The 23,317-nt window shown below is 38.2% G+C and overlaps 2 protein-coding genes across 2 annotated transcripts; one reads left to right on the plus strand and one right to left on the minus strand.

Moving 5' to 3' along the window:
• The first annotated feature begins 749 nt into the window (after window positions 1–749).
• On the plus strand, window positions 750–1,193 carry LOC137742894 (uncharacterized). The gene has a single exon (XM_068482837.1). It carries the CDS (start codon window positions 750–752, stop codon window positions 1,191–1,193), a length of 444 nt encoding a protein of 147 aa, XP_068338938.1.
• Window positions 1,194–16,967: 15,774 nt separating this feature from the next.
• Window positions 16,968–22,980, minus strand: LOC137742338 (uncharacterized). The gene is made up of 9 exons (XM_068482181.1): window positions 22,393–22,980; window positions 21,887–21,932; window positions 21,662–21,740; window positions 21,531–21,576; window positions 21,334–21,432; window positions 19,994–20,062; window positions 19,582–19,921; window positions 19,185–19,330; window positions 16,968–19,083 (listed from the first exon to the last, which is right to left on the minus strand). The coding sequence occupies exons 1-9, from the start codon at window positions 22,813–22,815 to the stop codon at window positions 17,488–17,490; spliced, it is 2,844 nt and encodes a 947-aa protein (XP_068338282.1). The 5' UTR covers window positions 22,816–22,980; the 3' UTR covers window positions 16,968–17,487.
• Between the last annotated feature and the right edge of the window lie 337 nt (window positions 22,981–23,317).

Here is a 23,317-nt window from a genome sequence, read left to right on the forward strand (position 1 = left end):
ATTCCACCCAATACAAACGCGCGACAATAAAGGCGTAGACCCTGGCGAATGCAAAGTTTTCTAACAAACGCAACAACTCGGCCCAAAAGACACGCCAAGGCCAGACGAACACTAGAATGACACACTCGGAAATAAGTTTTGTCCACATCGCCCCAAAAGATTCTACATAGGAGCAACATGTACCGACAGTTGAGCATTACCTCCTGCGGCGCGTCACATGGCCCTAGTCGACCCTTGCTCCATAATTTAGCTCTAGAATAGTCCAATACTGGCAGTTGAGCATCTCCTGCTTCGTGTAACATGGCCCCAACTCCACAACTCCATAACCATGCACCAAAATGCTAAGAATTTAGTACAAAAGTGCAACCGCTGCCAATGCTACAAGCACTGCCTGCCAGCAAGCTACACCCGTATAGGAGTCATTGGCCATCCATGCAATGGGCAATCGACCTGGTAGGACTTATGTCGCCTGCTACTGGGGGCAGAGGCATGATGATCGTGGCAACCGACTACTTCACCAAATAGGTAGAAGTATAGCCCAAGACGACCACGACTCAAACGACATAGAGCATTTCATATGAAGGAACATCATTTTCTGATTTAGCATCCCACAGTCCATCGTCACTGACAACGGCCTGTAATTTGTGGGCAAAAGCATAGCGAAGTTCTTCCAAAAGTATGGCATCAAGCAGCACATGTCCACTCCGAGATATCCTCAAGGCAATAGGCCGGCCGAAGCATCCAACAAGATGATCTTCGACTGCCTCAAGAAATCCCTCACCAACAAGAAGGGAAAATGGCCAGACGAACTCCCCAGATGTCTATGGGCATATTGCATCACCAAAAGACGAGCAACCGGTGAAACTCCTGTCTCTTTGGCATTTGGCTCAAAAGCAATCATTCATCCCATTGTCATCAAGTCAAGTTTCACCGCTCTACTACCAAGCATTGAGCAGAACAGTAAGGAGATGGCCACAAGCTTAGATCTAGCAGAGGAGAAGCGCGAGCAAACCATCACCCGCATCACAGCCTACCAGCAGCAGCTCATCTTCAGTTACAACAAAAAGGCCAAGATCCGACATTTCCAGCCCAAAGATCTTGTCCTAAAAAAAAAACCTTCATCACTACCTACAGAGAAGGCTCTAAAAAGATGGATCTTATCTAGGAAGGTCCGTACAAGATCAGCAGAGTAAGCGGCAAGAGTAATTACACATTCGCCACCATGAAATGATAAAAATATCGAAAAGCAGTGGACCGCCTATAATCTGAGGAAGTACCATGTATGACCTCCCACTACATCAAAGCCCGAAGACTCAAACAGCTCGACGGTCACCACCTCATAAGTCGAGGACTATCCAGTTGTTATGCAATTTCTACCTTACAGCTAAGTTCTCGTTCGTTTCACTCGTTTTTCAATGAGGAATTCAAAGTTCACAACTTGGCTCAGTTGCATGTTTACAACAACTGATCACTCCTGCACTTCAAAAGAAGATTGCACCCTTCTTAACGACTCATCGCAGGAATTGCGCCCCCTGAATGACTAACCATGCTCTCCAGTGCGAAAAGGTAAACCAATTCCCCGACACCCACATGGGTCAGCTCTCAAAGATGGAAGGATAAACTCTACACTCCGAATATCCAAACGTGGATAAGCCTAGCTACCCTAGTATAACTAGATGCACGATGGCTTGCGCCGGGATTCCTAGAAGTAGTCACAATGATCTTTTTCAAGGCTTAGCTAACTAAAGGATTTTAGGTCTCTTGGCCTAATCCGTAGGGAACCGGGCCCTAGAGATGAAGGGGGCACATTACGTAGTACGCCTTATAGATGACTGCCTCTGGAACCTTAAAGTTGCTATCGAGTGCACTAAGGTAGCCTAGGTTTCCGGAAAACAGCCTACGGCTTGCCATTCGAGCAGTAAAGCTACGCTAGACTTATACAACTGTACATTCTTGTGAAAGGTTAAATGAGCTAGCGTGCATATACAAAACTTTATCCACTGCCGACATGCTACGTAGTCGATAAGCTTTACCTCTGCCAAGCGCGGAACAACTTACACCAATTCCTAAAGTGTTGTGATACTTGTTACACAACCTACAGAATTGGAGAAAGCCAAGGTTAACAGCCTAATGGTTACGCGAACTTGTCTGCTTCTATAAGTAAGGCATCTGGCTACCAACCATATGGCTAACAACTTTGTAAAGTTCTACACCAACACCTACGACTGCATATGCTACGCAGGCCTGTCTGCTTATAGAAAAGTAGCACGTCTGCCACTGGTCTATAAAGTTTAAAGGTTAAGGCATGAACAAAAGAAGTAAAGATGAAGAAAAGTGAAGGAATCATGTTTATAAATAACTAGCAAAGGTCGAAGGAGTTCAAGCAAAACAAGAGCTACATGGAAAAACAAAGAAAATCCTAAGGGCTACCTAGAATATTACACTTCAGCAGCTTGGACATCCCACGACTACTCGGTCGCCACCCCTTCAGCAACCACGACGCTTTTAGCAGCGACATCATCCAGCATTTCACTCTCGGCTGCTCTAGCCTGGGCATCAACATCTCCGGCTACTTCTACAAGGAAGGTCTCAAAAGTAAAGGCAAGCAAGTCTCCTGGAGAAATAAAGAAGGTCTCGAAACCTCGAGCCCATCCTTCTCACTCTTCAGCTGATCATTCTCATGAAGCAAACCAACACGGACGCACTGCAGCTCATCCACTTCTTTCTTCAAACTTTCATTGATCTTCAGTGCGCCTTGGAGTTCCAACACTTAGGGTTCAAGCCTATCAACAACCTTTTTGAAGTGGATCACTTGGTTATATGCAACAATCAACTCTTCATCATTTGCATAAGCAGGGGAACGAAGCTCAGAAATGGCACAATCAAAATCTTGAATATGAGAAGAATAAGCTTCGGCTGCCATAACCTTTGCCTCCTCCTTGGCAACCTTGGCATCATCTTGGTTAAGGAGCATAGACTCGATTGCCATAATAGCCGTCTTTCTGTATCATTACAAATAGAGCAGTATTCCTATAGTCAACCGTATACTTCACAAAGGAACTTGGGTAAACAACATTTTTAACTTCATCAACAAACTTGGCACAAGCGTATATGTCTTCAAGCATATCTGGTTTCAAAAGCACACGGATCTCAGCAGCCTCCCCAGAAGCAGGCTTTGTGGATTTCTCACAGCTGCCCATGCGAGCAGTCTCCTCCTTCCCAGCAGGCAAATCAATCTCAACAGCAGAATAAGTATGCCTTAGCGGCACTTTAGCAGCAGAGTCCACCTTATCGCTCTTCATAATAGCAAGTCTTTCTGAAGGAGAACCAAACTTAGCTCCCAACAGACGTCTTGGCACAGACTTCGACACTGGGGGCATGACAAAACCTCTATACTAAGCAATACTATCAGTAATTGAATTAGCCATTCTTGACATAGCAAGCGCCACAGGCTCAAATCTAGCAGCCTCATTTTTCTTTGCATTGGAAAAAGTCATGTCAATCACAGACCTCTCGACAGCAGGTGGACCCTCAAGAGCAGCTGAAGAAGTTTTTGGTTTTTCTCAACCGTCATCTCTTGAGCAGGCAGGGAATATCTATTTTCCCACATTCACTTGCAGTGGGATCCACAACAGCAATTGGACAAGCTAATGCATCCGCCTTGATCATATTCATCTCCACTCTCGGAAGCAGCCTACATTTTTTCTCGGCGAAGAGGATTAAGCAGCCAACGTCATTCATTGTACTCAGCAAGGGAGCTCAACCCATACTGGTTTTACTCTCATTTTTTCTCTCAAACTAGTAGGTACATGCATGCCCAGCATTCTAGCAGCCCATAAGGCCCGCGACTTCCTCATTTCTCCCAATTGCCGGCCTGGCCTGTGTCAAGTCCAAGAGCCCAAAGGACATGAGCCATGCAACTCGCCGATCACTGCGCCCCAGCGCCACAATCTGCGACCCCAGCCGCACAAGATGCCCTTGGCTCTAGCCAAGCCGAGCAACCTAAAACAATGGTCCCTACCACAACACCTCCTCGACCCATGCCGAGCCGACTCCTGGCCCCTGCCAGCCAACGTGCCGCACCACCCCGACGGCTGCCCCAGGACAGCACTATCCAATAAGAAGACAAGAAAAATTAAATTTTTCTTACATCAGTGCAGCACAGAGAAGACGAAGAAAGCAACGAAAAATGGTCATTTGCACAGGCAAGATGTAGAAGATTGCTAGAAGAGGGGGAACAAATATCCTCTAAGCTCTCTCTCTCTCTTGTAAGGTAGAATAAATTGCTCTTTAAAGTTGATTTAATAACCCACTTAAGGTGGACTTAAATAGGCTTTGAGAGAAATTTATTTGCTTTTCCTAGAAGGATCTAATTTCCTATTAAAGAGGGAATCTACATCAAAATAGGAAACAGTCTTAAGTTTCCTAAAGCAAGAAGATCTCTACACCTACTGTCATTTCCTGCGGGCAGCCCAACAGGTGTGGGGGCATTTGTGGAGCCAAAAATAATCAAGAGGCGACACGTGAATTTTTGGGTGAAGAGGACAAAATTACCCACGAGACACACTGGGTTTCCTACACACAAGCAGTGGAGAATGATCCATCAATCCAGTCAAGAGTGCCCAAAATAGGTAACAAGTTCAAATTTATCTCATCCATCTTTACTCCATATCCTGTGCAAGGAAATCATTCCCTAAACCTTCAAAACCTTCCATATAAATTAAATTAATTAGGCTAATTAATGGATTAATCACCCAATTAATCACTCATTATACCAATTAATCACCCATTACATAAATTATCACCCATTATACACCAAAAATACCCCAAAGGCCCGGCCACCTTTTCTTCAAAGAGGACCGGCCATGCTCTATATATTGAACCCCATAGGTGGAAGAAATTTGCATCCACAACATTTTTCTAATTATACGAAAGATTTAGATGACAGAGGTTTCCAGTCAAAGTAAAATAGAAGGGCTTTATGAGTGTTTGAACGCAGCAATGATACCAATTTGACTCATAATTTGTTGCTTGTTTTGAAAGGGTTTGTGGGTATAAAACTTGGAAGTCCAAGAGCCGACTATGTTGATACTCTTAAGCAATTGACATTTGACACTTTCAACTTACTACAAAAGAGAATTAATTAGGAAACAATGTGATGAATAAAAAAATATCCTTCATCACAAATGATTTATGAGGTTGAACCAATGAGGTAGTTAAAATATTTGACAGATGAAGAAAATGGCATGTCTTGAAAGAAATCAAATTAAAGTCTCGATCGCAGTAAGTGATAAATACATGAATAACTGCTAAATTTACCCTTCGAAAAAATGTCCATCATCATAGACATAGATGATGTATAAAATCAACTCATAAAGGAGAACTTGTTACTAATTTGTTGCAATAAAAAGAAGTTTTAGTGGTTCATGAACAAAATTCGTTGATTTTATTCAAGACTCTTGTTATAAATGATTGTAGTCGGGATCAAGTCTCATGTTCCCCATTTACTTTTTCTAATTCATGAATAAAATTACTTTCTCAAAGCATTGAGGTTCCTCTCATTTGTGTGAAGTGTATCGTTGTATAAATAAAAAATAACAATAAGTGAAAGAGACCTAAAATTATCTAAACAATCAAAGCATAACTTTTTTTCGACGTGAGACAACTCTCAACGTTTACGCTTATCGTGGTGTGACACAATATTTGGGGCCGAATCCTGCCTTGTGTAGCTCAGTCAGCTAATATCCCACAATATTCTTGAGAGAGTTTGAGAGGAGATGAGGCCAACACGTCTGTGGCAAACAAGTTGTTTGAATTTTGAAGATGGCAATAAACCGTGTGACGTGTGGCGGTGTGGTGTTGCCAAAACTAAATAAAGAGCCGCCCAACTTTGACCTAGCTATTTATAATATTTTTTTCAAAACCTAATATATATTAGCACATGTAATATGTGAACAGGGGGACCAACAGCTATAATGCTTTCATGTATATAAGCCTGCAGTCGGAATATTCATTCAGAAAATAGAGAGGAAATTTTAGCAGTCTTTTGTTTAAAGTTCGCAGTCTCATCTGTATGATCGATGGCTTTGCATTACCTCCCAAACATCTTCAGCTGCTTTTCAGAAGCCTCCCACCGAAACAAACGTTACATCTGCAGTGGCGATGTCTGTGTTCTCAGAAACAATAGATCGATGAAGAACAAGCGAAAACCGAGCATGAGGATTTCTTTCGCCCGCCTTTCGTTCAGAAGCTCTAAGAACTTCTAGGCACAACAACACGAGCTAATGAGCATGGAATCGTATTTATGTACAGTGCAAAGAGCCTGTAATGGCAAAAGCGTTTGTGGTAAAACTCAGTTAAGTACTTTTGGCTTCTTTTTAACTTGTAAAAGAATTGTACGAATCTAATTTATAATTTTATCCGAACTGTATGAATCTTTTTTTTTGCCCTTCTATTTTTCTGTTTTCGGCTTCTCATTAGACTCCCTTAAGCAACGCTCGAACTCCTTCCAGTGATCAAAATTCTAAAATATAATAACTTGGTTAATTTTCAAATTTCTTGTATAACTAATTTTATTATTCCATGCTCTGGCCATTCTGCACGTATTATCCATATACTACTGCGTGAAATCGTACATGGCGTGTTTAGGGTTCAGATTTAAGGTCAGGCAATAGGAAATGGAATGTCAAGAGTTTTCATGTGAATGTGTGTGAACATCCTGACTTGTAGTGCTGCAGAATTCTCAGCATGTTTATTTAGGATGTGACTTCAATGCTATAAGTACTACGAGTGTTTTAGCTATTATATTTAATTTTTACAAGCATTAATTTTTTTATTTTTATACTCAGTAATTCATTTTCCCTACTGGCGAGTAGGCCTGGCAAACAGGTCATGTCTATCGTGTTCGTGTAACACCTGTTATCTTAATGGGTCTTATCGTGTGACACCCGTTATCTTAACGGGTCCTTAACAGGTAACGGGTAAAATGACCCGACCCGTTATGACCCGTTAAGAAATTTTTTTTTTTTTTTTAATTTGCACATACCACACATTGCCATATAAATATTACTTCAAAACATTAAAACATTTGTCGTTTAAGTACTATATCTACACTCGAAAATATAAAGGCCTAATAAAAAAATAATACATACACACTAATCTTTTAATTTAGAAACGAAAAATGTCATACTAGAATGTTGTAGTTTGCCTTCCATGACAACAGTAAGCAAATAATGGAATATCGATCCAATGGGAGAGAAGAGTAATAGTCTACAATGGACGGCTGAGATTAAATCTCAGCCGATCCAATGGTTATCAATTTTTTAAATTTAATAAAAAATATATATATATATATAATTATGAAATGGACGGTTGAGATTAAATCTCAGCCGATCCAATGGTCATCAATTTTTTAAATTAAATTTAATATATATAATTATATTATATAATTATTATAGTTTTTAGGGGTATAAAATTGTTAAATTAATGTATATAATTATTATAGTTGATTCATACTTTTATTAAGTATATAACATAAGATTTTGTGATATCCACATCCTCTAGTGTAAATATTTTAAATTGAAGATCGAATTCATTCATTATATTCATATAGGGTCAAGGAGTGTAGCTGTAAAAAAATCATCAAAATCGGAGTTAAAATAACCGTAAAATCGTGATTTTTCATTTATAACCGTCGAAAAGTTTTGTCCCGTTACTTGATCTCTGAATGTTTTTTTTTTTGTGATTTTTTGCTGATGTGATCTCAAAGTATATACAAACAAGTTTGACGGTTAGGATCGTTGAAATTAGTTTCGGAGAATTCGTATCCCATCAAAACGATAGATTGACTAACACTTGGAGTTTATTTATACTTTCATTAAGTATAACATAAGATTTTGTGGTATCCACTTGTGTAAATATTTTAAATTGAAGATTGAATTCATTCATTGTATTCATATAGGGTCAAGGAGTGTAGCTGTAAAAAATCATCAAAATCGGAGTTAAAATAACCGTTAAATCATGATTTTTCGTTTATAACCGTTAAAAAGCTTTATCCCATTACTTGATCTCTGAATGTTTGTTTTTTGTGATTTTTTGCTGATGTGATCTCGAAGCATATACAAACAAGTTTGACGGTTGGAATCGTTGAAATTAGTTTCGGAGAATTCGTATCCCATCAAAACGATAGATTGACTAACACTTAGAGTTTATTTATACTTTCATTAAGTATAACATAGGATTTTGTGGTATCCATTTGTGTAAATATTTTAAATTGAAGATCGAATTCATTCATTGTATTCGTATAGGGTCAAGGAGTGTAGCTGTAAAAAATCATCAAAATCGGAGTTAAAATAACCGTTAAATCGTGATTTTTCGTTTATAACCGTAGTTTTGTCTCATTACTTGATCTCTAGATATTTGTTTTTTGTGATTTTTTGCTAATGTGATCTCAAAGTATATATAAACAAGTTTGATGGTTGGGATCGTTGAAATTAGTTTCGGAGAATTCGTATCCCATCAAATTCAATGGTGTGTATATATATTTATTAAGTAGATTTAAATCTATTTATTTTGTACGTATAATTGACTGGTACATGGAGTAGTACATCACGTGTCATTATAAAAATAGTGAGACATGTCATATGTGTGATAAAAAGTTAATAACTTTAAAATAAAAATAAAAATTCTCACCACTTCTATTAATTTTCATTTTTCCTTCTCTTTTTTGTTTCCTTTTCAACTATTCTTATAATTTTCACTTTTCCCTCCGGTAGCCTACGATGCCTACCCATCTTTCCCTAATTCCCTCTTTTTTTGTTTCATTTTCAACTTTTCTTATCATTTTCATTTTCCCTCCCTTTTTCTTCAAAAAGGGCGGCACTGCAGGGAATGGAATGAAATTATCAATTATGGAATCAAATCAATGGATTCATATTAATTAATAATTTTTATCGTTTTTATAAAATTTAATTCAAAATTTAATATATATATATATATAATTATTATAGATAGTTAATATTTTGGGGGTATAATTATTATAGTTAATTTAATATATTTATTTATTATAGATTTTAGGGGTATAAATTGTTAAATTAATATATATAATTATTACAGTATTTTTTTAGGGTTATAAAATTATAAAAATAATATTATGTTTATCGTGTATCGTGTTACCCACGTGTATACCCAAATCAACCCGTTATCTTAACATGTGTTTATCGGGTTACCCGATAACGACTCGATTCGTTATCGTGTCGACCCGAACACCTGTTAATTTCGTGTCGTGTCGTGTCGGGTTATCGGGTCGTGTCAGGAATTGCCAGGCCTACTGGCGAGTGTTATCTACCATTAAAAGAATTTGGTTTATTTAAAAGGATTAATTAGATAAAAGTGCCCCAGTTCTACATCTTGTTAATTAAACATCTGTGGGTTTTCAAATCTCTATTAAAACGCTTTGAATTTTGATTAGGATGCTTCCATCTTTATCCATGTCATTTTCTAATTTCCAACTCATCATTTTAAGAAAATAAAAAAATGGAAATAAGAGTTTTTTTATATTGAAACTAATCAGATCTAAAATCCCTAAATTCGTGGAAGAAAATAAGTGGGAAAATTTTAATTGAGTCATTATCCCAATAATTAATTGTTATGAATTTATTATATCAAATTTTTAGTTCAAAGTTTTAATATGAAAATTTATCTTTTTTAAGGGACCATAACGTACCATTAGCTTGTAAGTACCAAAGTTAGGTTAATACATCGTACCAGTAGCTTGGTACATATTAAAACAAGAATTACATAAAGTAAACTGAGTAATATCTAATGTACCAAAATACTAATACGTACCAAAATTAAGATTGTATAATGTACCAATTATGGTATGTTATGTTAATCTCTAATGTACCAAAATACTAATACGTACCAAAATTAAGATTGTATAATGTACTAATTATCGTACGTTATGTTTAATACATATGTGCATTCATATATCATGTCCATAGTTGGTACATTATAGTTAATAGGATGTTAGTTGTATTTTTAGAATTTTGATGAAATATTCTATTTGAGTAATGAAAAGTGTCGTTTGAAATGAATTATGGTATAATATATCTCCTAGATTTTAGGATTTAGGTGATATTAATTTTTCATTTGATTGGTAAACCAAATATATGTATTTTTTTGTTATTAAAAAATAGAATAAGAATGTTTGATCAAAAGTCTAAAAACTATGGATGTCTGATCTAAAAATTTCAACAGTCGTCAAAATTAAGCATATCAAGATATAAATGACTTAAGTTCATACTCTTTTGTTTTGAGATTGGATTGTGACTGATAGGGATTTCTACCACCTGCAAAAGTAGGGATAAAAACACTTAAAAATACTTGCAAGAGAACAAGGAAGTTGTAATATAAACAGCTCAAGTAAGGTCGTTTTCCACAGGGATTGAATGAATAATTTGTATTTAAACTAATTCTTAATTAATTATTTGAAAACAAAGTTGGGAATAGCTTGATTTTGAATTTAAAAAATAATAAAAATGAATTTAATTAAAAAAAATTAAATAAATTGGCAAAGAAAAGAAAACAAAAGAAAACTGTAACAACCCGGCCCAAAAATTTACGTTTTTATTGAGGGAATTGACGAAAATGCCCTAGAGGCAAGGATTTTGACTTATGTTGACCATCGTCTAGAGGAATGTATGACCTATTTTTAGCATAGTTGTGCAGTACTCGTTGATACGAACGCATAGGCGAAACCGCTTGCGAGTCTAAATTATAACGATATAGTCATAAACGTTTGAAAATTTTTATTTAAAGTTAGTTAAATAATTTGAGCTCCCATTTTGGTGGGAAGGAAGCTAACCAGATTTTAAGGGAAGGTGAGGGGACCAATTAGGAGGAGGAGAAAGGAGGGAAATGAGGGAAATGAGAGAGGAAAAAGAACAAGGGATCGGCCGGATCCCCTGACCCGCGACCTCGACTCGTTTTCACCATATTTTCCGGTGGTTTTCCACCGGATTTCTCATGAATTAGACCAAGCCACCACTCCCAATCATTTCCTAACCTTCTTCCATTATCACCCAAGTTTGGAAGGGATTTGAGGGTATTTGAAGGTAAATTCACAGGAGTGCACCAAAGGTGGTGTGGCGGCGATTCGCCATTTCCAAAGTAAATCCCGTCAACCACCACCACCATTAGACTCCACTAGAACCCAGGAACAAAGCCCAAGCAATGGTGGAGACGTCGAAGCAAGTTTGGAGGTCGAATCGAATCACACAAATTCTAGGGTTTCGTACGGTTTTAGCAAAATTGGAGCCTTTCTAGGTCAAATTGGACTTGTCCACATGTATAAAGTTTACTCTACGCTTTGAGATCTTCAATTTTGTAATTTTTGAGAATTTTTAAAAATAGTTGAATTTTTCCGGCGAGTCAGGGCGGCCGACCGCCACCCGCAACGACCTTGTGGCGACGCATGGCCTATGGGCCAATGATGTATTTTAAGTACTATTAGATGCCCTTGGTTCATATTTGATATCCATATGACATAATTTGATTGTTTGGACTTAGTTTCATTTCGATACGTGAATAGGTCAAAATATGAATCGATGATCCGACCGTTGGATCGTCACCAAACTTGAATATGTTATAGTACATAATATTTTAAGAATGTAAAAACTTACGATTTGGGAATCTGACATACGGATCTTCCTGAATTAGATTTGTAAGTTCGTAAGGTAAACTGTTGACCGCCATTTGAATTGGCAATTGGCGAAGATCCAACCGGTGGATCGTAATATAACTTTAGTATGATGTTTTAGAAGCACAATGTGATTTTTTAGAAGTTACGGATTGGAAATCCGAGATGAAGATATTCCGGATTGAGTTACGTAGGGTTGTGGACCCTACCGTCGATCTTTGACCGACGGTTGACTTTTGATCAATGGGTCTTAAATCATTCTAGAACGTCCTTGGGGATATGTTTTACGTAAGTTACATGTTATATCGATACGAATTCTAAGACATTATTTGGTAATTGTTCTAGGAGACGATGGTTTGTGACGCCTTGATTTTCGAGCTAGAGAATCGTAGCGCAGGCTTCAGGTGAGTGGATTTATTCTTTTTATTGTGTGTGTGTGTGTGTGTGTGTGTGTGTGTGTGTATCCATATGTTCTAAAGTACTATGAGATGATTGAGTTTAGATTATGTTATGGTATATCCATATGCTTGTCACCTACAAATAATGGATGTGAACTACAAATGGCTTAATCCCTGTTTAGGGTACTTAGGCAATCTAACGAGACGTTAGATGCAGCCATACAATAAACGAGACTAAATAATTGAGACAATAGCCTTGTTTGAGGAATTGAGTAGTGTGAAGGAGATTGGTAGAAAATGCGAGATATAACCTTAGGTTTTGGTCGTTAAATGTTGGTCATAAATTAAGATGTAAAGAATCAAGAAATTGAAGTAAGGAAAGGTAAGCAATGATGGTTAATTTAATTAGTGTCTAATTAGACTTATCACCGATGATTACTCTCGAAAGTAAATAGTTCGGGAGTGGGGTGTTACAGTTATACATTTCATGCCATTTGTATATATGTTTATATATCTAGAAATATAATGATATGGTTGAATTTCAGATTTACATCATGGCATATTCATATGTATATTACCTAAACCTAATTATTGTGAATGCTTTGAAGTGCCAAATGATGTTGCGGACGTCCAAGTAAGCTTCAGGTGAGTACATGTTGATGATAGTGATAGTAGTGAGTATGAATGTGTTGAGAAATGTTAGAGCACATAAACCTGCACTTCGATGTTAGTGCTCCGCCCGTGGCCAAGGCCTAGCCTTCACGTGATCGTTCACCTCCCACACCACATGTTCACCTTGGATCCAAGGTAGGTGCCAGCTTGTCGTACAGACCACTTTAGGTGGTTCCGACTCGTAGGTGACTTGCGATACTTCACACAGCCTTCACGTGATCGTAGCACTTGAGCGTATTTATTTACACCCAGCCTGTCGTACAGACCATTTTAGGTGGTTCCGACTCGTGTGCAGGAATTGGTAAATAAGCTAAATGATGAGATATGTGATGAGACATGGATAAGTCGTACAGGTCACTATAGGTGACTCCGACTTATATGCTAGTTATGATTGATGAGATATGTGATAAGATATGGATAAGTCGTACAGGTCACTATAGGTGACTCCGACTTATGTGCTAGTTATGATTGATGAGATATGTGATAAGATATGGATAAGTCGTACAGGTCACTATAGGTGACTCCGACTTATGTGCTAGCATTGATTGATGTGATATGTGTACAGTTGTACAGGTCACCATAAGTGATTCTGACTTGCATGCTAGTATGGTTTATTAAGCATGTGATTATTTGTATTGCTAATGAGATGTTGGATAATGGTATACTTCCGAGTTTACTATTAGTATACTTTTGATTTCATACTTTTACATAGTATGATTTGTTGGAAACTATACAGGTCTTACGGCAAGGGGTTACTACCTTTGATAATGGAAATGATTTTGAAAATCTTTGTTTCGACCACTCACTCTTTCTATTTTTGCACCCCTCCAGGTTCTAATAGCAAACTTTCGTATCGACGAGGACTTATGGCACTCCTAGTTCAGGTGGCTCTTTATGATGGTATAATCATTATCTTACCTTACTGTGCTTACTTATGCTCTGTATCAGGCGTAAAATGGGTCCATACTCGCTCACCGTGTATTTGTGTATATAGGCACTTTTAAGTTTAAATTTATTCACATTTTACACATTATCACATTCTATGGCTTCGTCACCTTCCAGGTGTCGGCCAGCACAGCTTGATTCGGAATCCTAGTGGACTTTTCGGGTCGGGGTGTGTCAAAAATAGTTTTGAAAACCAAATTGTAAAAGCCTAGGGTTCAACCGTCCCCTTAATAATCCTATGTAGATTTATTAATTACTTATAAATTACCCATGCAACTTTGAAGGTTAGGTTTTCCTAATGCATATTCTACTCGTGGTATTCAAGCTAGAACGTATATCAAACATGCAATCCGTCTGTGGTATTCAGATCAAATATAAACATGCATGACTCATTATGCTTTGTGAAAACCTTTTGAAAAACCATGCAACCCCTAAGACGTGGTATTCATTCTATGTGAAATTACAACTATCAATCACAAGAAGCAATACTCAATTCCCCGGTGGTATTCCGACCGAATTGCATCCGATTACTTATCTAAACATCCTAATGGTAGCTAAGCATTAAGATATAGAGATAGTTTAAAGCACAGTGATAATTCAAAGTAAACATGCATAATATTATAAGCACTTAAATAAAGACTACATATTCATGCTAAGGTTCAAGGCATCACCCTAGTAAACAAAAATTAGCTACGACCAACCATAAGCCAAAATATTATTACAAATATGGATAGAAAACACCTTGTAAATAAACTTGAATTGTCAAAAACAATTCTCCAAACAGTGCGTGCATTCTCTCCTAATGTTGTGTTCTCTCCCTTTTTTTCTCTCTAATGGCTAAAAAGCCTTGTTTATACTACTACAAAATAAAACCCTAAAGGGTCTTAGAATAAAACTAGGAAACATAATAAAACAATAAAACAGATAATAAAAGGTTTCCTATTTAAGCTAAAATTCGGACTTCATCAAAAAAATCTATCTTTTGACCGACCAAGTCAACTCCGATTTGGTCCCAAAATGTCTCTTTTTAAAGCTGAAGATGTCCCCTACAAAACCTCAGAATGAATCTTCCCAAAATATGCCATCTTCACCTTCAAAATACCCAAAACGTCTAGAAACGCCAATCTGGAAAAGCTATGCACTGGACCTTTATTTCATTGCCACGGTCAAACGACTTGGTAAAAAAATCTGGAATTTTGATACAATCATCTTGAAAGACTCACGAACATCCTTCAATTGGAATCACTCCAAAAGTTATCCGTTTGGTCATTTTTGCTCTAGAGGAAGTCGAATGTCCTATGTTGAAAACATAAAACAAAGTATCAAAATTCTACCAAAATAATTACCAAAATATAATAAGAATAGGGTAAAATATATAATATGAAATCGACTCATCAGTGACTAATTAAATATTTGAATTATTATGTAACATTTGAAGTAGGAAAAAATAAAATAAAATTTTGAGTTTTTGATGAGAAAACCAGGGCTTGTAACACAAAATGTTCATCCATGGTCTTCTAAATAGGTATAATCTTATTCTACACTTTCCTATTTCATTTTGATATATTCTGGGTCGAATTTGGTTAAGAAACAATTGAATTACGAAACTTTGAAAATTGTCCGAACTTCCAACCAAGAGCTCTGGCACACTTAAAAGAGTTTTTAACAGAAGAACCAAAATAATGAATGGTAGACAATCTCAGGGACCATTTCTATTGATTTTCAATCTCAATGATCAAAGTGATGTGTTATGCAAATCTCAGAGACCATTTTAGCTAAAAAGCCAAAAAAATTACAAGTATGAAAAGACATGTAATACTTGAAAAATCGTTGCCATACCTCATTTGGAGCTCCCCAAACGACTTATTGGTCTTTCCTTCCTCAAAATTTTGTATTAAGAGGATGAAGGTGTACTTGCATCATGTGGTCTAGCATCACTGGCGGAGCCAGGTTAAAGGATACCATGGATTATAGCTTAGGTAATTTTCGGTGAAAGATAAAATTTTACGTGTAGTTTTTATGATTTCCAAATGTAGTCCTAATTCTCTTAATTTAATTATATAATACAATTTATAATCAATCTTTTTTCCTTGTCTCATTTTTTTCATCATTTCTTGTACATATATTTCAAGTTTGGATTTGTTTGAATTTTAACACGTACTTGTTTAATAACGAAAAAATGTTGGCTCACCTTGTGAAAGTTTTCATAAGCTAATTGATACTATGAAAAATACATTATCAAATTTCTTTGTTCATAAAAATTTAAATCTTTAAGCTAGCCCATCCGGTAAAAAATTCCTAGCTCCACCCTTGGCATCTTAGTGGATAGACTATTGAGTTTCTACACATGCGTTCCGAATTCGAAACTCTCATCTCCCCTAATTGGAGATAGGATCCTCACCGGATCCTCCTTGTGAAGATCCCGGGGATCCTTTAATTTTGTCCTTTCATCGTACATCGTGCGATCAGAAATTATTTTAAATTATATTATCTAAAATTGAATACAAACAGTACCTAACGAAAATTAACTGCAAGATGTACGATGAACGGACATGATTAAAGAATTCCTAAGATCCTCACAAATTGGATCCCGCAAAAATCCTATCTCTTCTAAGTTATTATAATAGTTTCAAATTCTCTCCTTTATCTTGATAATGATACTAATAATAATAATAATAATAATAATAGGATGAAAGTGTACTTAAGAAGACTCTTGAAACTCTAAAATATTCTCCCAGTGGCATAATAGATGGCAGTAAATGATCGTCATCAATTGCAAGAGAGGGTCTCTTCTCTTGTACGTATGATCGTCATCAAATGTTAATTTGATAGATTTTCTCTTCATCCAATTGATATGTTTTTTGTTTTTTTTTTTTTTTTGGTGATAAATAATATTTATAGGACCTATTTTTTTAAAAGAAATTAAATAAAATGAATTTTCAAAATCTATAACTAGTACAATAATAGAATCCACGTAATAAAATAATTAAAAAATTATTTAACAGCACATTTTCTCATATTTCAAATTTGACATATAAAAATTCATATATCAATCCACATAAGAGTAACATATTGGGTTGGAACTTCTTCTTACCTTCAAATTTGATTACAATACATTCCAAATAAGATTTGACATCTCCCATGAAAAATGGTCTAAAGAGTGCCTATTATTGCCAGTTCATGCACGGGCATGATTGGAAGACTAAAATTTCATTAATTTGGTGGTTGTAGAGAGAGATTATTGACCGAACCCGTGAACACAAAGCAGAAACATTGAATTTCAGAGACAATAGTCCACGTGTAAATTATAAGCGTAGCAGTAGTACATACATAATCCAGACAAGTAATCCCTCCCATCGACCTGTAACAATGTACAAGCCCCTCAACAAGATTTCTGCATTTTTATATCATTCTAACAGCTCCTAAGCGATTTCACGTAAATCGTCAAATCAATCACCATCCTTCTACCCAATTTTACGACACGAAAATCTTCGTCTGCAAGCCCGTAATCCTTATCTGGGCCACAAAATGAACTTCTGTTAAACCTATAGCTTTTCAAGTTCCGAGCAGATCATACCAGGTCGAGCTACTCTTAGTTCAAGTCAAAAATGGATAAACATCACCTCCACAATCATTCTGTCATAACGAGATCGTCGGCATTCTCACACTGGATGCAACTATGGCACCAGGCACATGTGAATCCCTTTAGACGGAAGCCAGAAACATCTCATCTTTGTACGCTTTGTTTCAACTCCTCTGAATACGCACTTACACTCAGAGTTGCAACGCCAGGTCCGGCTGCTGAGAGTCGACCAGAAGACTCGAGGACTGTTTCACCGGAGACCCTGGGGACTGGAAACCGATATTCAAGTCAGGAGGAAGGCCTTCCTGTTTCTGTCTTGGTCTTGGCTGAGCATGTTGACTGAGACCTCGCCAAGGTGACTGCGCTTGAAATCTGGACAAGTCAGCTGCTGCCGACTGAGGAAAAATTGTAGGTCGGCCTTGAAACTGTGATTCATTCGCCATACGAACAGGTTGTTGTAAAAAGGTTGGAAATGAAAAGCTGTTCTGATTCTGAAATTGCATTGGAAACTCGCCCCGAACTCGTGAAATTTGTGACTGAAAGTCCCGAGCTGGGTTGTATAATGAATCTGCAGATATCTGACTTTTGGGTGTAGTGAGATCCTCCGTAGGCTGATTAAATGTTCCAGCGCCTATAGACATCCAAGCCCGAGCAGCAGCTGCTGCAGCATTGCCTGAATCATCTCTTCTTATTGATGGAACCGATGACCCAACGGGTTGAGTATCAATTGATGATTGACTTGACGATTTCTGTTGCTTTTGATTACTTTCCGCCAACTTTTTCATTAACTGTACTGGGTCACTAAGACCCTGCACCTGTTTATGAGGAAAGAAAGCTGCTGTTCTATCCATTTGACTATGATCACTGTCAGACGGACTAATCATCCGGTTGTCCAGACACGCACTCACATATTTCCCATTAGGCAACCCTCGGTTAACAGTTCCATTAGAATCCGGCATCTTACAAGGTACAGGTTGTGGAAGATTTATGTTCCTTGATACTGTATCTCTGGGCCTGGAAGCTTCTGCCTCCGATCGTCTTGATGATTGCTTTTCTGCAATAAGATTGGCATTATTTTGATTGACTGACGGTACGGAGTTCAACTCAACTTCCTTTTGAACCTTCTTTTCAGGCTCAATAAACTGAGATTGCAGGTTTTTCTGTGGATGAACTGAGGTTATAGAGTTCAACTCTACTGCTTCTTGCACCTTCTTCTCAGGCTCGATAAACCGGGATTGCAGGTTTTTCTGCGGATGAACTGAGGGTATGGAGTTCAACTCAACTTCCTTTTGAACCTTTTTCTCACGCTCGATAAACCGGGATTGCAGGTTTTTTTGTGGATTGACTGTGGAATTAGGTTTTGCTCCAACAGGACGGATCACAGTCGGTTTCCCTTCTGAGTAAAGCCCCCTAGGAGAATCAAGAAATGGTGGTCTCCCTCCTGAAGTAGGCACACTAACAGAGTGTTGTCTCTCTTCTGTAACAGGCCTAGTAACAGGGTGCTCCTTAGCAGGAACTGAAGTCCTAAGAGTTCTGTCATCCTTTCTCAATTCCGGGCATGAATAAAACTTTGAAGCCAAAGCTGATTGATTTTGGGTACTATTTTCGACCAGTAATACAGGGGTTGGAAGTGGCTCATATTCCCCAACCCAACCACGGCCAAATTTACACCCATCAGGAAGTGCTTGTTCAATCCTCTTTGATGCAATTTTCCAAGCAAGGGATCCAAGACCTCCAGAAAAACGAGCAAGGCTCCTAGCATATGAATATTCTGCATGAAGCCCAACCTGATTCAATATTGAAAAATATTATTAACACAAAAGCCAGCTACAGGAGCTACAGGGCAAATAAAAGATTAATTGAGAAGACTAGATTCATTGTTACATACTGCAACAAATTGCTTGATTTCACCGTCAAAGGTAGTAAATACTGATTCTGATCTGACCACTGGCTGAGTGGAAATATTGTAGGTTGCACGGCGGTTCTCATCAACCACAGATGGCTTCCTCCCAACTTTCGATAGGAGACCCTTCCCTACAAAAAGTACAAGAATAAAGCAATTAGAGGTGAATCCGCTCCTACGTTACAACATTACAATGAACAAGTTACTTCCGATCCTTTTTTTAGCTAAGATAATGTGTGTTTTAACAAAAGTGAGGGGAAAGACACCAACATTGCTATTTAATACACTACAGTAACAAGAATATTGAGACCCACATGCTCATTTTTTCGTCAACTATTGTAAATCTACATTATCAAAAAGGAAAACAAACAGTTCAGTGCACCTGATGACATATCTTCTGCCTTCTCCACATTAGCTTCATTCAAAGAGGAATTACCCTCTACAGGTCCGTCAATGTTGCTAGGTCTCTCACAACCACCACCCTGTGTTGGAACTGGAAGGGAAACATTCTGGACATCTACAGCAGTAGCAAGAGTGGCACCTGAGGAGAAATCAGAGCCAATGGGTTCCTGTAATGTTCTGGACAAAGGCTTCTTTGTCTGTTTCTTGACCAAGGAATTGGACTTTGTTTTCTGCACTAATTTGAGCTCCTTTTCCGAGCGTTCATAGTCACTTCGCAACCTATCAAATTTTCTCTTTGCCAGCTCTTGTATTGAACATGCCTTTCAAAAATATCCCAACAGTGGTAAGAACAAGAAGAAGATTTAAATAATACAACAGAAAAAGCTAATTACCTGTTTATAGTATATTGTATCTGATGAATTGTATTCCATTGCATTTGAACATATTAAAAAGACATCACCCTGCAACCAAGAGGAACATATTACCGACAAAACACTACTTTTACTCTTTTAACATAATTTCATGGAAGGCAATTTGAGTATGAAAATTATTTTAAATTTTATTTTAGAGAAGAGAAAATGTGTGTTTTTAGAGAGAGAGATAGGGAGTAGAGTAAGAAAATTATTAAATAACAAGAATAGTCAATTTCAAGGGTGAATTTATGCACTTTTCTCTCCCTCACCCCCTTTTAACTAAGCATAGTAAACCCTTCCACAAATTTCTATAGTTCTCTTGAGAGAGAGAGAGAGAGTTGTCAGCATAGTTTGTAAGGGAGAGAGTGAGAAGTGTCATCTTAGACTGTAAGAATGATTTTGTACAACTCTTTGTACCTCTAGCATCACCCAAATAGAATTGACCTAGTGATTAACAAAAAGAAAAAGCATGATGTGCCTGAATCCACAATGGAAAGAAAAAGAAAAGGCATCATCCTAATTTTTCATTAATTCTAACAAACATCAAAGCAAACATCAGCTATTACATTTGGCTCTAAACCCTGAGAGAGCTAAATGTGAGATATTTTAGAAAGAAAAAAAAGAATATCAACGTTTCCATCCCCATTTGCACATCCACGACAAAAATAGTAAAAAGCAATCCTAGATTCAATTGAAGATACTGTGAAATCATAGGCAAACTTATTCCCGATCAACACTAGTATATTCCCACTTCCCCAATCAATTCTGAAATTTTATCACTAACAATTTGCAGAGAATCCGCATCCTGCACCCCTTACTTAGGAGCTTTAAATTAACAATCCAACTCTGACAATTCCACTTGCAAAAATAGATGAGGAACCCGTAGTATTATAAATACTACAAAGAGTCATGACTTCTCACTCAAAACATGCAAGCCAAAATCCCAGGGATACTCTCTCGCCCTCCTTCCAACATACACACAACACAGTTTGCCCAACTTGTTTTCAACAAGTATCCACATTACTTTTTCAGTATTCCCTCTTTAACTTTGCCACCCAAATTCCCTGAATTAATTAACGAACACCACAATAGTACATAAAGAGGTGTTCACTGGAAAAACTAAAAGGGAGGAAAAAGTTGGAGAAAAGGAAAAATTAGTCTGCGCCCTCAACCCTCAGACGCCAGCCCCCACCCTTAACTTTAAAAAGATCCTGTAATGTTGTCAGATATTGAGGCAAGTCCTGCAGGGCTTCTACAACAAAGCCTATTTAATCCCCTGAAGATTTAGAGTACGTGGTTAGAAACATATGCGCACCCACCTCAAATTGTTCCAGTGTAGAATACGATCCGTTTGCTAACTGCTTTCTCACCGTGGCAAAGTCCATTGGACGCTCAATGACCTCATGATAATCAGGAAGCTGAAACATTAAAACACCTTATCAAACTCTAACCCCCCAGAATAGCAAAAAGCTCTGAACAAACACAGAACCATGTCATGGCGAAAAAATAACCGCACCTCTTCAGGATCAACTGGTTCTGCATATACACCGTAAGTGTCTTTCCTGCCACAATGAGATGTGAGCGTCAGAAAACGAAGCCTTTAGCTTTGAAATTAGTAACATGTAACAACACAAGGCAAATCCATACTTTTGAAGTTTGTCAAGAATCAACTCCAACGTCTTCTTATCCGGCAACGGAATTGCGGCATGAGGATCATACGGCGTTCCTGAAACAAATCCAAGGAAAATTCAAACAACCCCATATCAAATTCACTCATCATAAACTCACAAAAACAAAAAATACACCAAATCCCGTATATCCAGTTGACCCAGAAACCCAAAAATATCGAAATGCAATGAACCAAAAACAAACCTGGAGGGGAATCAGGCCGCTTCGAGTCAGCTTTCCGACCCCGTTCCTGTCAAAATCCATAGGCCCCATGAAAACCAGCAAGAAACAAATAAGCAGTCCAACGAAAACAAAATGTAAAAGTAACACACGCTGCGGTTTAATGTGACAACGAGAGACAGAGACAGATAAGGCACAGCAGACAATGCGTACCCAGAGAGAGAGAGAGTGAGGTGGGTAGAAAGAGAAAGGTGGGGATAGCGTGATCAGATTCTGTGTTGGTTTTTGACGGTTGACTCCAACCGTTATTATCAACAGAGAGAGTGTGTGTGTGTAAGAGTGAGAGAGAAGGCAGAGAGAGAAAGAGAGAGATAGGGAGGGAGTGCAATATAGAAGTCTGGACCAATCAGAACACTATTCTGAGCTGGACTAGTACACTCACAATCTCTCTCTCCCCATTTCAAAAGAGCACTCCTTCTTCATCATCAGATCCGTGCATTGATGCTAAAACCCTAACCACAATCACATACCTCGCAATCATTATCCCCCTCATCGTCGTCTTCATTTCCGTCATCATCTCTATCGGAATCATCGCCGCCGTTAATCCGGCGCCTCTTCAGCTGCTTCCTCTCACTCTGGCCGTCCTCCTCATCCTCCTCGCCGCCAGACTCCTGCGCGTGGGAGTCACGCGCCGATCCATTTCCCCTCTGGTCGAGCTTCATCACCAGCTTCACCTTCTTCTCCCTCCTCCTCTCGTCTTCTTCTTCGTCTTCCTCGTCTTCCTCGTCCACGTAGTCGTCGTAGTCGATATTGTACTTCGCATTTCTCCGTCGGAGGCTCCGCCGGACGTCCGAATCTTTCTTTGTCGGTTTTTCCGGCAACTCGCCGTGCCGGCGAGCCAGATCTGCTTTCGATGGCCTCCCCTTCTTCTTCCTCCTCACGATCTGACCCATCCCCGCTTTTTCTCTCTCTTACTCTTCCTCTCTCTCTCTAAAACCCTCACTCTATCTCTGTCTGTCTCTCTCTCTCTCTCTCTCTCTCTAAGAACACGCTCTGTTTCTCTCTCTATCTTTTGCTTTGGTTGCATTATTTTCGATGCCCGTGGCTTGGCCTTTTCGAAATGTGAGGTCCGAGGCTGACTCCGAAGCTCAGATTCGGGTGCGAGCGGGTCAATATATAGTTGATTTTTTTTGGCTAGTGTTTCAGCCAAAACGGCGTTCGGTGCTGCCCGTTGCCCGGATTGGGCTTGGGTACTGCCCGCGATGCTTTTAGTCAATTGTCACTTTTCCATGTCTTTGGCGCGTGATTCCACGCCCCTCGAACTTATCAGACGTGAATTTTAACGTGTGTTTCCAACTTGCATTATGGAGACAAAGAATTGATTTACGTTCTCACAAGCGAAATGATTAAAAGCGCAAAAATTGAAAGAAGTATGTGATCAATAATTATTAGTGG

Source organism: Pyrus communis, chromosome 8, assembly GCF_963583255.1.
Source record: "Pyrus communis chromosome 8, drPyrComm1.1, whole genome shotgun sequence".
Lineage (NCBI taxonomy): Eukaryota > Viridiplantae > Streptophyta > Magnoliopsida > Rosales > Rosaceae > Pyrus > Pyrus communis.

Bases quoted from the DNA above. Each gene is read 5' to 3' on its own strand.
- LOC137742338 (XM_068482181.1), bottom strand. From the start codon at position 22,815: ATGGGTCAGATCGTGAGGAGGAAGAAGAAGGGGAGGCCATCGAAAGCA. The intron at 21,933-22,392 runs GTATGTGATTGT...GGATTTTGACAG, and splicing joins AGGGGGATAATGATTGCGAG to GAACGGGGTCGGAAAGCTGA. The intron at 20,063-21,333 runs GTGGGTGCGCAT...TCTTGGTTGCAG, and splicing joins CTACACTGGAACAATTTGAG to GGTGATGTCTTTTTAATATG.
- LOC137742894 (XM_068482837.1), top strand. From the start codon at position 750: ATGATCTTCGACTGCCTCAAGAAATCCCTCACCAACAAGAAGGGAAAA.